Source organism: Leuresthes tenuis, unplaced genomic scaffold (genome assembly GCF_036924035.1).
Source record: "Leuresthes tenuis unplaced genomic scaffold, fLeuTen1.0.hap1 SCAF_14, whole genome shotgun sequence".
Taxonomy (NCBI): Eukaryota; Metazoa; Chordata; class Actinopteri; order Atheriniformes; family Atherinopsidae; genus Leuresthes; species Leuresthes tenuis.
The window spans coordinates 14,075,546-14,091,233 of record NW_027325368.1 but is presented as its reverse complement, the minus strand read 5'-3'; the positions used below and the strand labels follow the sequence as shown (position 1 = coordinate 14,091,233).

Genomic DNA, 15,688 nt, shown 5'->3' with positions numbered 1-15,688 from the left:
TGCTGCTGTCAGGAGTTTTGCCTGAGCCATTTGGAAGGATTAGAAAAAGTGGGGGAAGAGAAAAATTCAACTAGGTAGAGAGTGTGTACTGTAGGTACTGAGTGATGGTTCCAAGACCCCTTAGAGAGTGATAAACCTTTGACCTTGACAGCCCCCTGTTGTGACCCCTGACCTCTGGCTCAACGCCACTGACTCAGTAAGACAGGTGCAAGCGGGAGAGTGACCACATCCCAACCGTCTTGGCCAAAATCTCACTCATCTGACCTACAGCACCTGTCGTGATGGTGTGGACTGTGCAAACTGTGTGAGTGAGTAGAAACAAGAACCAATGTTGGAATATTCAGAAGCAGAATGAAAATGTAAGATTGTGACAGAGTTTGAACTGATTATCACAAACACCTGCTGAATAATAAACTGTACAAAGTTATTTGAGAAAAATGGACAGAAAATAACATGAAATCAAAGCTGAGAAATCCTGCTAAAATGTAAAAAAATCATATCTTTAAAATATACAATTAAATGTTATGTAAGAAAAACAAGTGTGGATACTATTAAAGAAGAGATGTGTGGAGAGCAAAGGAAAATATGACACATCACACCATTTTCTGCTCTAAAGCAGACATGAGCTCCAAGGTCGCGCCAGTCCGCGCCAGTCTTTCTACAGATCCATTTCCTCTCCCTAGGCACTTCCCTCATGTTGTTGGCCCAGTGATTCAGTGCCTTGCATTAAGAGCAATTCACCTGCCTCCAGCGTCCCAGCGGCACAGGTCCCCTGGGGAAACCAGGTGGAGCATAAAAAAGTTCCACATATGGTAAAGTCAAGCTGCTCGGAGGCTGCCGAGTGTCTGCTGTGGGGATAGAGGCTCCTAAAAGGCCCAGCTGGTACTTGGAAAAGGGCTTCTGCATTACTACACCTCAGTGTCTATTTGGGCTCCCCTTTGGAAAGTGTTGGCCGGCGCACATGACCAGCCATTTTAGATTTCTCCCTCTTACCCCCGCCTCATCCCTCACTCCCTCCCGTCTTCCAACTGGTTCTGTATCCAATTGAACATTTGGTCCTCCACTGCTGGTTAATCAAATTCCTCCATCTGGCCCCCCTATCCCTGTGGAACACAAAAGGTGCAGCCTGAGCCTGGGTCCAAGTGTATATTGGGAGGGAGGAGGGGGATGGAGACAGGGACTGCCTACCTAACTTACACAGCCCAGTCAACTAGATCAGGTAGAGAGCATGAGGACAGGCCTGATCATTTTGGGCAAACAGGAACAGCTTGGGACTGAGTATCAGAGCCCTGCTGTTCATATAGAGCTCAGGGACATCACTCGGTTCATATGACAGTAGGAGGGTTTTATGAGCTAATACCTCCACATACACTGTAGAATACAGAATAGAGTAAAGCCTAAGTACTACTGGCTACAACAGAAGGCAAGCGCTGCCCTGACACAAAGATGTTATTTAGTTACTGTGGCACTAGGGGGTGCTACTCTTGAAAAACACCTTCTAAAAATGAAGAAAAATGTCAGAAAAAGGGGAAAAATTGTTTTATGTTAAAGCTTCACATTTGCTTGTCGTCTCTTACACTGCTTTCTTTAGTTCAAAGTAACCGTGTGATGGCTAGAAGTGCTTAAGCCTTTACTCTGATCAAAAAGAGTTATCATAAGATATCACACAAAGCCAGCAGTGATATTTCAATCCCCTAGAGAGACAGCGCAGCCTTCACAAAATATCGCTTTAACTGCATATTTGTTCGAGGAGATCTTTAAAAAAAGGTGGCCCATCTTCACAGAGCTAAACAGGTTTCAAAGTGCAATCACTATCACAAAATGCTTCCCTTACAACTATGGCATCTCCAGCTTATTGCAACTGCTATGATTCAGTGAGTGAACCTGAGTTGAGGTGAAGCCGGGGACATCAACTGAGTCACAGTTACAGAAACACGTGGCATCTCAAGTGTTGTTTCTACCAGTCCGTAATATCTATTGTATGATTTCTATTCATGTCTGACCATCCCTTCCCCTGCCAGGTGGCAAAACATGTGTCAATAATTAAACTGCTTTTACATAACAGGATACGGGAACACAATGCAATTTGCTCCCCATATTTCATTGGGCCTTTATGAAAGCACATGAGAGAGTGTAATTAATCAAACCACTGGAATATGTGAATGGCAATTTCCACTTAATGGCACTTACAGGGATTGGGTCCCTTAAGCACCACGTTCTGTCTACCAAACGAGCAGGCTTCAATTTTATCTTCATAGTTCAGGCAATAAAACCTTGTGTTGATGTTAAACAGCACCCATTTGACATCATGAAATCTGCAGGCAACATCATACTGGGTTCATGTAGCTTGGTGTTAAGCTTTTGGACACACAGTAGCAGCGATATGCTTAAGTGAAGTTAAGGATGCATTGATATAGCTATATATAATGTCTGCCATGCTTGGATTTCAGAAATGAACATTCTTTATAATGATCTTGCTTTGACCTCAAACCTGAGTATAAACTCTGTACTCACTTAACCACAGGAGGCTAACCACCTCTCAGCCAGAGACAGGAAGAGGATCATTCACTGCTTTTAGTGGCTTTCTGTGAGAAGATGGTCCTCGTCTAAATGGCACCCATGTCCCTAAAAGTGTTTCTCTCTCCCCCACCCTTCTTTCTCTCCCTCTGCCTCTCAAAAGACTCCTCTAAGTGCAGCATCTTGTTTCAGTAATTCAGCCAGGGCAGAGACAGTGGAGAGAGGAAAGTAATCGATTTCGCTCTCATTTGGTTCCTCCTAGACTTGCTGTAAGGCCTCTTAGGGGAGTTCTGGACTACTGGACAGGACAATGTTATGGGAAAGAGTGTCATTGCAGTTAAGGTCACTGTTACACCAAGGTTTAATTTTGAGTGTATTTTCATTGGTGCATGGATCAAGCAGACAAACAAACAACTGTTGCCGTCATTTCCAGGATGGCAGACATCAAGATATGCCCTCAACGATTCATAATGGCAACAGCATTTGGATGATGGAGGGAGATATCCCGTGCCACAGCAATATGATCCACTATGGAGTTACTCTCAGAAAACTGCTGTTAAGTAGCAAGCTTTTAGTGAGGTCCATACGTAAACCTTGAATCTATAAAAAGACTTCATTGCTAAATAATTTAGAGGAAATGCCTTTACTGTATGTTTACTATTTCTGCTTCATGCTTCACATTATTTTTCCAAAAGGTAAATACCACACAGCACTGCTATGCTATGAAGACTGTCACTGCATTAAGATACATGCATAATCTTTTAAGAAAGTCTACCTCTTCTCTTCAACTTTGTGATTAATGGACAGCAAATCATGCACTCAGAATATTACTGAAACATTCTTAATTAACATGCTTTTGAACATTTCTCAGTGAAAGTGAAAACTTTCTAAAAAGCTGCATGTGATTAGAATGAAACTATCATTGAAATGGTGTGTATAAACCTATTTAAAAATGATGATGCATTTTTCTGCTACCATGTGAAATCGTGTATGTAGATGTACTGTAAAATTCCAGATGCAAGCAGTGGAACATACATTGCTTCAGAGTATCATCATTTTTCAGGCTCAAACTGGCCGCATCAACAGGTTCTTGTCCAGTTCAGCTAACTTGCATCCCTTCTGCAGTCGTGGCTCTTTATGGTTTCCAATCATTCATTCTGTGTTATGAATGTTAAGTCTTATACCAGACTGCTAAATTCTTAATAACAGTCAGTAACTCTCAGGTTGAGCTTCCATTAATTTACATCTGATTGAAATATTCCTGCCCAAAACCAATTAAAAATGCAATTTAACTACCTGCAGATCTCGACATGTATTATTTTCAAAATAGAGACCAATCTTGCGTGTCATTAGGAGTGCAGGAGCTGCAATGAAAACAAGACAAATCTATCTATTGTTTATTACCTCCTCAGGCTTTTTACCCAGAGGGCAGACTAAAAAAGGGGGGCGGGGGGGCAGAGGTCAGTATAATTACCATTCCCTCCTTCCTTGGAGTCAGACAGTGCTAAGACATGCATTGGCAAATTCCATGGCAGCATCGTATATCACATTACCATGAAGCCCCAAAGAGAGCTAACCTTTGTTCAATTCCATTTGATTCTAAGAGAGGAAAACACTGACAGTCTCCTCCAGTCTCGCTGTTTCAAGAGTTCACTTGTTTGTCTTCAGTCTTGTGACTGCTCTCGCTTAAGATGTGCCATTCCAAAAATAAAGCGTCAGGGGACTTGGGGGATCACTGAATCATCGTGGGTTGAATATCACATCATCTGGAGAGCTTCAATGTTCAATCTTCAACTAGGCTTGAGAAAAAAGGCAGTTTGCATTCAAAGAAATACTCAATGTTTAGCTTCAAGCCATACTATATAAATCCAATTCAATAAATTATGTATTTGTGTTGTTTACATTCTGATTAAAATATATATTCACATATACGAATATAGATATATATTTTTTCTTTCTGTAACACCTAATTCTCTATCCTTGGTATTAAGGAATTTACCTGAAAGCTCTCAAATTTGGCTTCTGTTGGCATACATGTGCATTGACATTTGCAGGATCACTAACTCCAACATGCCTGTTGACTGAAAATGCAATCTACTAGTGCTGACAAAATGTGAAATACTGTTACCGAGTAGAGAGGGCTTAGTGGTAATGTCTTCACTCATGCTTGGAGCCAATGTCTTCAGGTTTTTGTGGGAACCTTTAGGCAGCAAGGAAGGATAAATGTTGTCACAGAGGATGAAAGAAATGCAAAGATGAGAAATGAGTAGTACGCTGATGAACAGAAAAGAACACAGAGAAGGAGGGATCCCAGACAACAAGTAAAAAAGAAAGAAAGAAAGGAAGAAAGAAATAAAGAAAGAAAGATCTGTGAATTTTCCTCTCATCCCCTGAGACCTCCCTTGATGCCAAGCATTCATCATCCAGCCTCTAATATCAGTTATTCTGTGGCTCCTCTGCTTACAGCAGAATTAATTTCTGCTTTAATTACTCTCATCGGCGGAATGCTGATGAAGGAGAGGGACGAGGCATTCTGGGACTCGGGCCTCATTCCACCGCTTTAATTTGAATGAATTCCACACGGAGACGCTGGCAAACAACTGGCAGCCGAGCCCCGGGAGCCACTCTGGGACTGCGCAGAGGAGCAGCAGCCGTGGCCCCCACCAACCAAGCTACCTTGTGTGTACGTGCCTGTGTGTGTTTTCTTACATGTTTGTGAGTTACATTGAGCATGATGATTGTGTATGAGGCTGAGTGCTGGAGTGAAAAGGGAGAGAGACGATGCGAGGAGAAAGAACGATTGAGATTGAACGATTAAGTGATGAGTGGCTGTACCATATGTAAGCATGTTGACAGTGTTTGTGTATGCACATGTACTCAAGGATGTGGGTGGCAAAGTAAAACTCATATAGAAAACAAATTGTAAATTATTTCCTACAAAAAGAGACCGTGAGAACAGGTCCACGTGGATGCAAAACATATGAAATATGAACAACACCGCTGACTGCAGTCGACTGTGTAACACAAGTGTTGGTTTGAGAGGAAAAAATCATTAATACTTAATTTGATTATACCAGATATGGCACATCACACTCAGTCAAATCCAGTCCATGCATCATACAGGAATTGGCAGTATAAAAAGGGAAAATAACTGTATGAATAGGAAAAGGTTGTATGTATGAGGCACATAGTACATATTAGCATAATGAAAATAACTGGAAAAAAACAGTATAGCATCCCAGGAACCGTGGCAGAAGAGCAGGGAGAGGGGCCATAATTGACTTTACTCCAAGCCAGCCTGGTAGTTACAGAATGCAGCATATTGGATAAGGATTGTGATTGATTATGTTGGTCTGCCATACCAATTCTTTTGATTAAATGTAACCATGGGTTTCTTTTCCAAGTCCTAATGAAGCAGCAATTTGAAACTGAGAGACTGGAGGAATTTTAGCCAGGCTGCATTCAACCCCATACCATTTATCTCTGTGTATGAGGCTTCAAAACAAGAGTCAATGTACTTCGGATTTATCGAAAAAAAAAAGGTTGTCTGTGTAACGCAAAATAACTAATTCATAAAACTCTAATTTAATGAAAACATATGAAATGTTACAGTGGTGCTTTGTTGCTGGAAAGACCCGACATGATAGGGAGATTTCATTGCAATTACAGGGCACAAATCTCTGCAGGGAAAACATACATTTTCCCCTATAGCGGTAACATAACTATAATTTACTGTGCTGAAATTATGTAAGAGGAAGATGCTTACATCCACTTCAGTTCATTCAGTTCCACTGTTTCTCAAGTCATATAACACAATTCATCTCCTCCAATTTTACATTGTGAGCCATCCCTCTGCCAGTTCAAGCAGAGGGCGGGGAGGTAGGTAGCTGTGACCTCCCTAACCCTGAAACCTCTGGACAGGTGGGCGGTGGCCTATGTGCACTGTCCATTTTGGCAGCAGATCTCCTCCCTCCGGTAGCTCAGGCCATGATGAGCAGCTGGGTCGCAAACACTAAGCACATTAATATCTTCTTAATGATAATAATCATTATGGCATAAGCACCTTCCCCAAAGTGGGGAGACTCACGGATTGTACCAGAGCACCATCGTTGTTAAGGTAGAAAAAAAAAAATGAATAAATAAAAAACCTGAGATGGAATGACTCTTTTAATGGGCAGCAACTCACAGCCACCGGGAGAATGCAGACACTAATGTACTAATGTGATAATGAGATACAGCAGCAACATTAGGGACACAAAAAATTCAATGAATCCAGTGTGAATTAATAAATAAAATCTGTACTTGAAATTAACTTTCACACCACTGCTATTGCAGATGTAGCCTACATTGTACGAAGCATAATGCATCTCAGGTACATTTGTATGTTTTAATTAGTAAAAATAGTAAAAATCTCCAGGATGCATTTCCTTATTCCTTACAGCTTTTTTGTTGCTATATCCCACCATGTCTCCTTGTGTCTTTAAATCCATGAAGCGCTACTTGCATACAGCATTTGTTCACATGCTTGCCCCTTTCAATATAACTGTCAGTATTCACCTATCATAAGCCATTATCTGTCTCATCCGCGTTCATTATTGAAGCTAATGATCTGTTGTCCTCTACGCTCCCCATTGAAGGAGGACTACATTAAAAGTCTCTTACTAACTTAATTAGTAATTATAAATGTTAAAAGATTAATCAGAGCGTGAGTGGCTTAAGGTTTACGTCTCTAGGCAGCGGTGGGACAAATGGAAAGACAAAGAGGCCGTGTCACTTTAGTGTTCACAATCCATCGTCATGCAAGAAATGGAACAAGACATATGGAAAAAGTGAAAGTGTTACTATTTAATCACTAATGGCTTATTTTATAATCTGTTCTTTAAAAAAAACAAAAGGTAGAGACAATCCTCTGGAAAAAACAAAATTACTATGTAATTGAAAATATTTGTTTTACATTATTTTGCTACAATTCCTCCATGCAAATCAAGCATGCTGTTTCTATTCTACAATTTATAAGCCCTTCTGTAGTGGATATTATGCTGTTTACAGGACGCTGCATTTAATATGGTAACCCGTGAAGCATGCAGTACTCACATTATCTCTTTCTAACAAGATGGAAATAGATCCCCTTAATTAAATCCTGGGTGTACACTAATTCCTTACTAAATCTGCACCTCTCTGACAATTCAACATCAGCAACACCATGCACTCCAGTAAACATATAAGCACTGATATCAACATTAAACCTTAATAACTAATTGAGCTTTCATCCAGGGAGTTCCTGTGTGATTTCCATTAATGTGAGGGGAATCGCCCTGGACCATCTCCTTGTTTTCCGGAGTATGTTGATGCTCAAGCCAGGGGGGTCGGCACTTTCGGTGCAGGATGAAAACAAGCAGCAACTTTAGTTTGTTTAGTAGTGCTATGATAGAGATGCAAATTGCAGCTCTACCTGATTTTCAACCAAATGTGTGTGAGAAACAGCTTTATTTTTAGAATTTAAATGCTTCAGGTCAAGGAGATGGACAGGACTTGAATAACAACTTCATATTGTTTGTAGAACTGCCCTTTTTAATTTTAGAGGAGACTGCTGACTGTTGAACAGGGAGTCCTATCACACACAGTGTAGGGTGTTTGGGGGGGGGGGGGGGGCTGGCCAGAGGCCCACAGCACCTGAAACCTATTAGAGGGCTTTGGAACATTCCACAGGGTTCTTCCACTTTGGCCAGAGGGCATCATAAAGGTCCTCACAGACAGGGCTCATGTGACTCAGATGCTGACAAATAGCCAGCAAGGTGAAACATTGTAAAACTAGATTCTGACATGGAAGTGGGTGACATCTAAGATCAAAGTTAATGACAAAGACGTCCACTGGAACTCAAACTTGAAAGCATTTGTTGCACCTATATTGACAATATCTCCATAAAGGAAAACCAGGAATAAACAAAATTACTTTTGGCATGCAGAGCAAAACTTTTGTCAACTTTTTATCAAATTGTTTGCCATCTGGACTTAAAACAGTGGGAGCCCAATAGTGTGCTGAAGCTCAAAAAACATGCATAAACATAGACACAAGGTGCTGCCAAATTTCTAGGCTATAGTCTTATCTTCTTGATGTGTGTACATATATATGTGTTTTATTGGCATAAAGGCCCATCTCTTTGGCTGGATCATGCCTCATGCCTCAGTGTTATGCTCACTGGGTTTAGCTCTATGGGTGTCTGTGGCCTCTCCTCTGGCCGCCCGTGTCCATTTGCTCTGTGGGTATGGCAGGCCTGAGCTGACAGATGGCCGCCCCTCTCCATTCCGCTCCAGAGTAACACAGTAACTGGTTTTTCCTCCGCCGTTGACCTTGCCACAGCCAGCCAGCAATCCAGGCTGGCACTCAGCCTGTCGAACAGGAGGGTAATGAAGTCCAGCGCTGCTCACATGATTATTAAGGCTTTGACGCTGGGGGGCCTTTCAGAACCATATTCCCCTCCCCTCTCCTCCCCTGCCCGCCATTCACCCAGCCAAACTTTGATGAGGATGGTCATTCGTTACATGGTACTTTGGAAAACCACTGTTGTGCTCCATAAAGAGAGCTAAAACTTTTTTGCTGCACTCTTTTGGAGTCTGTTTGTATGCTAAAACAAACCTCATCACACCTATGAAACATACATAAATACTGCTTTGAGAGCAATTTTGAAATTCTTTCCCGTTCAGCAGCATATGATAGTTATTGTTGTCGCAGTGAATGTAATTCCAAAAACACCCCAAGTAAGAGCTGCAACACAAAGTTAGATCAGATCGGCCGCACCACTATTGGTGCTGACAACCTCTAAAAGCAATGAAGTTCAGTTGCAGGGCACTGCCACACTCTCACTGTAAGTCTCCCTTACCACAAGTATCTCTAGGCACGCTTGGAACCCTGGTCCCATCAGGGCCAGACTGGGATTTGAGAGGTGTAGGTTGCAGCTCTGACCTTTATGAAGGCAGAACTGTCTGTTTGCACTACTCCCATAAGCCCCCACCAGTCAGACTGCTAAGCAACCCCATCAGCCCAGGGGTGTGGGTGCACCTCCAGCCTTGGTGACTTTTTAGAGACCATGGGGAGGTGGAGTAATGCAGAGGTTAATTCTGATCATTCAGTATTTATGGGTTTCACTTCAGAACAAGGGTTGGCATTAACCCTCTAAAGGAGACATCTCTCTTGTATATCAATAAAACATAGCTTAAGGACAGAAAGAGCATTCTCTTTTTTCAGGTCACCTAAATCCTAAACTAGACTATGTACAATTTTTGACGATAGGTCATTTTTAGACTTTTTTGTTGTTGAGTGATAAACTGAAAAAAAAAAAATGAACACAGTTCAACCGGTCACTGAAAAGAATTTGCCCCAAGTCACAGTGACATCAACCTACCAATTGCAATGCAGAAAGGGGCAGCAAGCGCTCGCTCAGAGTTTGTACAAGCAGGCTGTATGAACTGAGAGCATCAGATATTTTCTCACATGTTGGCCTAGTCTGTGAGGTGTGGGGAAATGTCAGGAAAATCAATAGATAAGGACCACATCAGACTGAGCTTGTCTGGCCTAGCAACAGAGCATCCCCATGGTGATGTCAATTACCTCTGCTTTACAACAAAAACACCAGGAAGAGCAAAACAGTCTCTGCAAAGCTGTAAAACTTTTAATGCAGTCTCCTGGTTACATCGAGGAATTTGTAAGAAACTTCTTTTTTTTTCCTTCTCCACCCAGACAGCCGAGTTACACAAAGGATGTGAGAATCTTATTGATGGGTGTTTTTTGCAGCTCACTCTGATTTCTATTCTCCTCATGGACCCCACATTAGTCAGGGAGAGGTATAATGTAACGAGCAGTAAGGTGCGCATAATTGCATATTAGCAGCAACACACTTGGCTGCACGGGAGGTGACTACGCTAACGAACAGAGAGGTGTTATTAATCACCAATTAATAAAAGCCGGTAGATATCACACTCAGTCTATCGCACGCATGGATTCCTTTGTTTCCAGTGGCTGGTCCAAACCTGTTCTCTTATTTATTTCATAAGATTGATCTTGTTCCTGTGCTGTGTTGTTTATTGAGTTCTGACTCTGATCCAGCCCCCCAGGAGTCAAATGAAGAGTATTTGGTCATGTTTGTTAACAGATTACATGTGTCTATGCTCTATGAATGAGTCCTAGAAACTGCGGGAGCACCATCAGACATATCCAATCAAAGAGGATTATAGGAAAAGAAACAAAGAGTGAAAATCCCACATTCTGTTTATACATCAGGAGCAAAAAAAAACAAACACTTTATGGAGTAATAAATGTGTTGCCACCAGGGCAGAGACAGTGATAGAGAACATATAATCAACATACACTGGCCAAGTTGCTCTAGGGGACAAAAACAAGAGGATATGTGTCAAGGATAATTTGAGGCCCTTAGCAGGAGATAAAACAAGGCTTTCAGCTTCAAATACTGTTACAGTGTGCCTCCTGTCGGTTTCTCCACTAACAGCCAACACAGTTTGTCTTGCCAGGTTGGAGCTCAGTTAACATGAAAATGTGAGAGCTGGATAGTGAGACCGAGTAAAATAAAGAGATAGTGGACAGGGAGAACAGAGAGGAGGAGAAACTAGCGGAGAGCTAAAGGCCTTCACTCGCCCTCCTCTCCAGCTCTGCAACGGCCCACAGTGCCTGCTTCACACAGAGCGGCCAGCTGTACAGCAAATGTGTCTTTCCCTCTCTGCCCCCAAACCTTTCCACCCCCCTAGTGCCCCCCTCTGCCTAGGCCGACCAGGCCACCAGCTCCTCTCTGTGAGAAGAGGCTCCTCCCTGACTTGGCTTCAAGCTCAATGTTGTCACCAACCCAAAAAATCTGTAGAGGTGACCCCAAAAGCACTTTTTCTGGGATGTAGTTTGGTTTGTTTGTTTACAATTGTCCTTGTGAGCACTGCCACCTTGGCAGCTGTTGCTTGGAATGTACAGGATTGTGATGAGAATTAGACTGAAAACATATATAACTAAAAGGCAAAAAAAAAACCTTTCACCTTCAAAACCCTTTAAGACAGAGCCATTGCTTCAAACCATGTCAGGGCTCTGAGAATCCACACAGGGACATTTGAAACAGAGCGATAAATGGGCCAAACGTGCCCCCCCGTAAGGCTCCAAATGTCATAGTTTACACTGGGGTCAAAGTGAAGCAATGGGGTGGCATGATGGCATGCTGATACAACCAAACAGGCTTTTGTGTCAGTAAAAGACCTTCAAAGGTCCTTTTAAAAAATAAAAATAAAAAGGTGACTTTGTGAAAGCACAACAATTTTGAATATTTGTTTCCCCAATGCAGTTAGCAGAGATCAAAATAGGAAAACATACTGATGGGCAGATCTGTCTTTTAATCTTTAGGAAATAGAAAATAAAAGGATTGATAGTGACTGCAACAGCTGAAAGCTGTATAAATCTGTGTGTCTCTGGAGAAAAATCGGACACCCTCAATTCTGTAAGTGTGCCATGCCAAAAAAACTCTAAACTAAAGAGTGGCCAGCTGTCTTCTGGCCTGCTATTAAATTGCTCCTTGGATGGTGGCGATATCATTTTTTTCTCCATAGGAGTATCACACCAGGTCCCCAAACAGAGCGACCAGCTGTACAGCAAATGTGTACTGATCCATCTGGGCCCTAGCAGGCTGCAGCCTCCATCTTAAGACACGCGGGGCCATTCATGGGTTTGGCTGGGGCTGGTCTGCAGCACACCCCTCAGCAACCATGGCCACCTCCTTCTCTTTCATTTACCTCCATTATCATAGTAAATGTTGAGTAGCTGAGCACCAGAGCTGCCTTTTATGTCTGAACCAGGACCGTGATCATCTGAGTGTAATATCCATGCATCAAAATGTCCTGGCAGTCATACAGAAGAGGCAGCCACGACCACTTCGACCTGATGGGAGGAGGTGAGGGTGGAGGCTCACTGCACTTGGTTTGGAAAGGCTATTGTATTTCAAAGGCAGCTAATAAGGACTTGTCTGGGTGAGACAGGCTCAGGTTTTGTATGCTCCATACACTTAGCACTATAGTTGTGTCAAGGCGCATCACTATATATAGAGTTATCAGAGTGAACTGACACCATGGAGAGGGGCATGGATGAAAACAACACCCCTATGAATCCAGCGTCTGCTCCATTACCTACGCTAATAACGCTGACAGCTGAGCGGAGATGACCCTAGCCCCCTGTTTCCCCTCTCCTGTGCAGATGGCCATTAAAAGGAGAAAGTGTCCCTTTTTTCTGTGGAGAAGGTATTTAGAGCTTCTCCAAATGAGTTTTTTTTTCTCTGTTTTTGGCCCAAATTGGCTTTGCAGTGATTACTGGGTTTAATTTTAACAATATTCTACGCTGAAGGAAACAAATTCTTTGGAATCTGTGTAAAGCCAAGACATCAATATTTATAACATTGGCCAACATGATGCATGTGACTCATAATGTCACATCAGTTTAACATATTTTTCTTTGTTCTGTTCAGTTTCCTTCTTTTTTGTTTGTCGACTTCATATGACAATGAGTTTTGTTTTCTCCATATTTTAGAGATCACAGGACAAATGCATCTAAGAGAAACCCTTTTGAGAAGTCAGATGAAATCCGTTATCATGTTGAATACTAAACAATGGCATATCAGAGAAGTAAGACATCAGACAATAACCCAATCACCTATCCTCCTGTTATCTTAAGCTGTCTGAATTCCACTATTATGAGGGAACTGTGTGGTTGTGCGGCTGAAAGACATAAAATAACCAGTAGGGGGGTTTGTTTTCTACCCTCCCAGTGTGCTCCGTGCCTGCCTTTGCAAGAGAAAGGACTAATGCTGGCATGGTACTGTATTAGGCACCCCCAGTAGACTAGTGGGTGAGCAGATCGCAAAGATGAATACAAAACACACACCTACACACTCTCAGCTCGTCTCTCTCTTTTGCAAATACACTGCAGAATCAAAATCACAAATCACATGCCTCTGATTGTTTATGCACAAACAGTGGGTCCCTGATAGAATTGCCTACCGGTCCTGATAGAATTGCCCACCGTGTTTAAATTCACCTGCGCCTGGAAGCGTGTCCCAAACAGAGAGACGGTTTGGTTCCAGATCAATGAGTCTCTCTCCCACTGAAGACAACAGATAATGCAGTGTAATGAAAGAGCCGCCAAACGAGCTGAATAAATGAATGAATAAAGGAACGTGAGACCGGAATTCAGACACCTACTTACTGCAGGCAAGAAAACCTGTTTTCCAATTGTCTCCTCTCTATAAATTATTCTGCCTGCATACAAATGGCAACCAAAGGTGAAGACATTTTGAAAATGTGGAGGTTGGTTTTACACATGCACTCTCAGCTTAAGAATCTAGTGAAAGAAATTGCTACCTTTTGAAAAAATGTTCAATGCACATGGTGACACCCATTGTTTTTTTTAGTTGATTTGACATCATTCTGCTGAAAGCATGAGAGTATGTTACCAAATGTATTCAAAGCTAGGGAGAGTGCCTTTGTGAAGAGGGACAACAAACACATAAAAATAAAGAAAAAAAAGCAATGTAGGCGCTTCTTGAAAACTGTTATTATTGCTTTCTTTTTTTTTTTAAAGAATTTTAAACAGTTTCAATAAAAATCTGTTTGGTGATTAATAAGTCCAATATTCTGTATATTTCCCATTTCTTACAAACTACCTTCATTACAGAATGGCTTCAAGTGGAGAGATTCTGCTTCACAAGCATGCAGACACACTGTCATATACCATTCACATGCATGGAAAAATGAAACTCGCAGTTTTATGAAAGCACAACACTGGGGATGCATTTGATGGGCAAAATATTAAAATAATTCCACCTATTTGGTGATGTGATCCAGACACTTGTGAGCCTGAGTGAGACAGGGTCAAATATTTCATTACATATTTCACATCAGTCTTTGAAATGTGAGTCATCGTTTAAAAAACAGAGTGGGGAAAGACTGCCTGAGGTTGACTTAAAATGTTCAAATGTTTGTTGTGAAATTGGGCATATTCTGCTTAATGATTTGTACACTGAAAACGATGACAGTCACACAAAACAATTTCAGTCTAATACCTAAGGCCACATTAATTCAATGCTACATTTTAGCAAACAGAAACCATAATATATCAAAAAGTAAGGGTTGTCTCCTACCCAGCATGTGGTTGGCCACATGAACTTGGATGTCCCATTCACTGTAGAACACCATCTGACATTTGATGCACTGATATGTCTTCTTCTATAAATATGTGGAAAAGAAGAACAAATTTTGAAGAACAAATCTCTCAGGATTTTTCAACAGTTTCACACAGTAGCCCCTTTCAGACGAGATATATAACAATAACAAATCTGCCAATCTGTTGAAAGGATAGCATTGATCCATTTCAACAATAGTCACATTTCCATCAATGTACCCCACATTTAATTAAAAAAGAACAATATATACTATTCGCACAAGACTGAAAAGTACATAAATTACGGCATGAGCCTTTAGAGAATCACAGATTTTATGCAACAGCATGGCGTATCATAACAATTCACAGTTGTGTGCCACATGTGCAGTGGTTGTGCGAAATATAACACAAGTAGATAAAAGAAGCTATCACATTTCTACATGTTTCAGCTTGTTCAACATTGTTATACTTGTGAGGTTTTAATTGCACGGGACTGACAGCGTAGCTGTAGCCAACTTGAAAAATCTGTGCTTTTTTACTTCAGGATACGTCTCCATTTCCACTGCCACTGTGTCACATGAAAAGTTTCCTGCTCTACCAAAAAAGGTGATTGCAGAGTTTTAGTTTTCTCATAACAGTATGGCTTTTTGCCATAAAAACTGATATCAAACAAACAGACTCGCAGCAATGTATTAAACACAATGGCAGATGGAAACTGTTTAAAATATTGATAAATAATTTGACAATAAGCAAATGCTGCAGCTCTAACCCTTTTAAAGAGTTTTTGCTTGTTCATTTTGCTCACATGATGTTAAAAAGGCTGATTATCGTAGGTACCGTAAAAGCATGAAGAAAGACCTTTTGAACAGTGTTCTTTTCTATGTATTCAATAACACAACCTAAATCTGTTACAATCTGAAACGCTGATCATGTAAAATGAATTTACCACTAATCTATGTATCTGTCCATTAATTT

The 15,688-nt window shown here is 41.4% G+C and overlaps 1 protein-coding gene across 5 annotated transcripts in view; it reads right to left on the bottom strand.

The window, feature by feature from the left end:
* znf521 (zinc finger protein 521) overlaps window positions 1–15,688 on the bottom strand; it is an 89,908-nt gene that overhangs the window by 30,830 nt on the left and 43,390 nt on the right. For 4 of the 5 annotated variants that reach the window (XM_072363290.1, XM_072363291.1, XM_072363287.1 and 1 more), the window contains exons 5-6: window positions 14,694–14,778; window positions 14,377–14,409 (exon numbers count right to left, since the gene is read on the bottom strand). In XM_072363290.1, the coding sequence (XP_072219391.1) occupies window positions 14,377–14,409; window positions 14,694–14,778 (118 nt within the window). The remainder of the gene's footprint in view (window positions 1–14,376; window positions 14,410–14,693; window positions 14,779–15,688) is intronic. The other variant, XM_072363289.1, reaches the window with a different exon arrangement.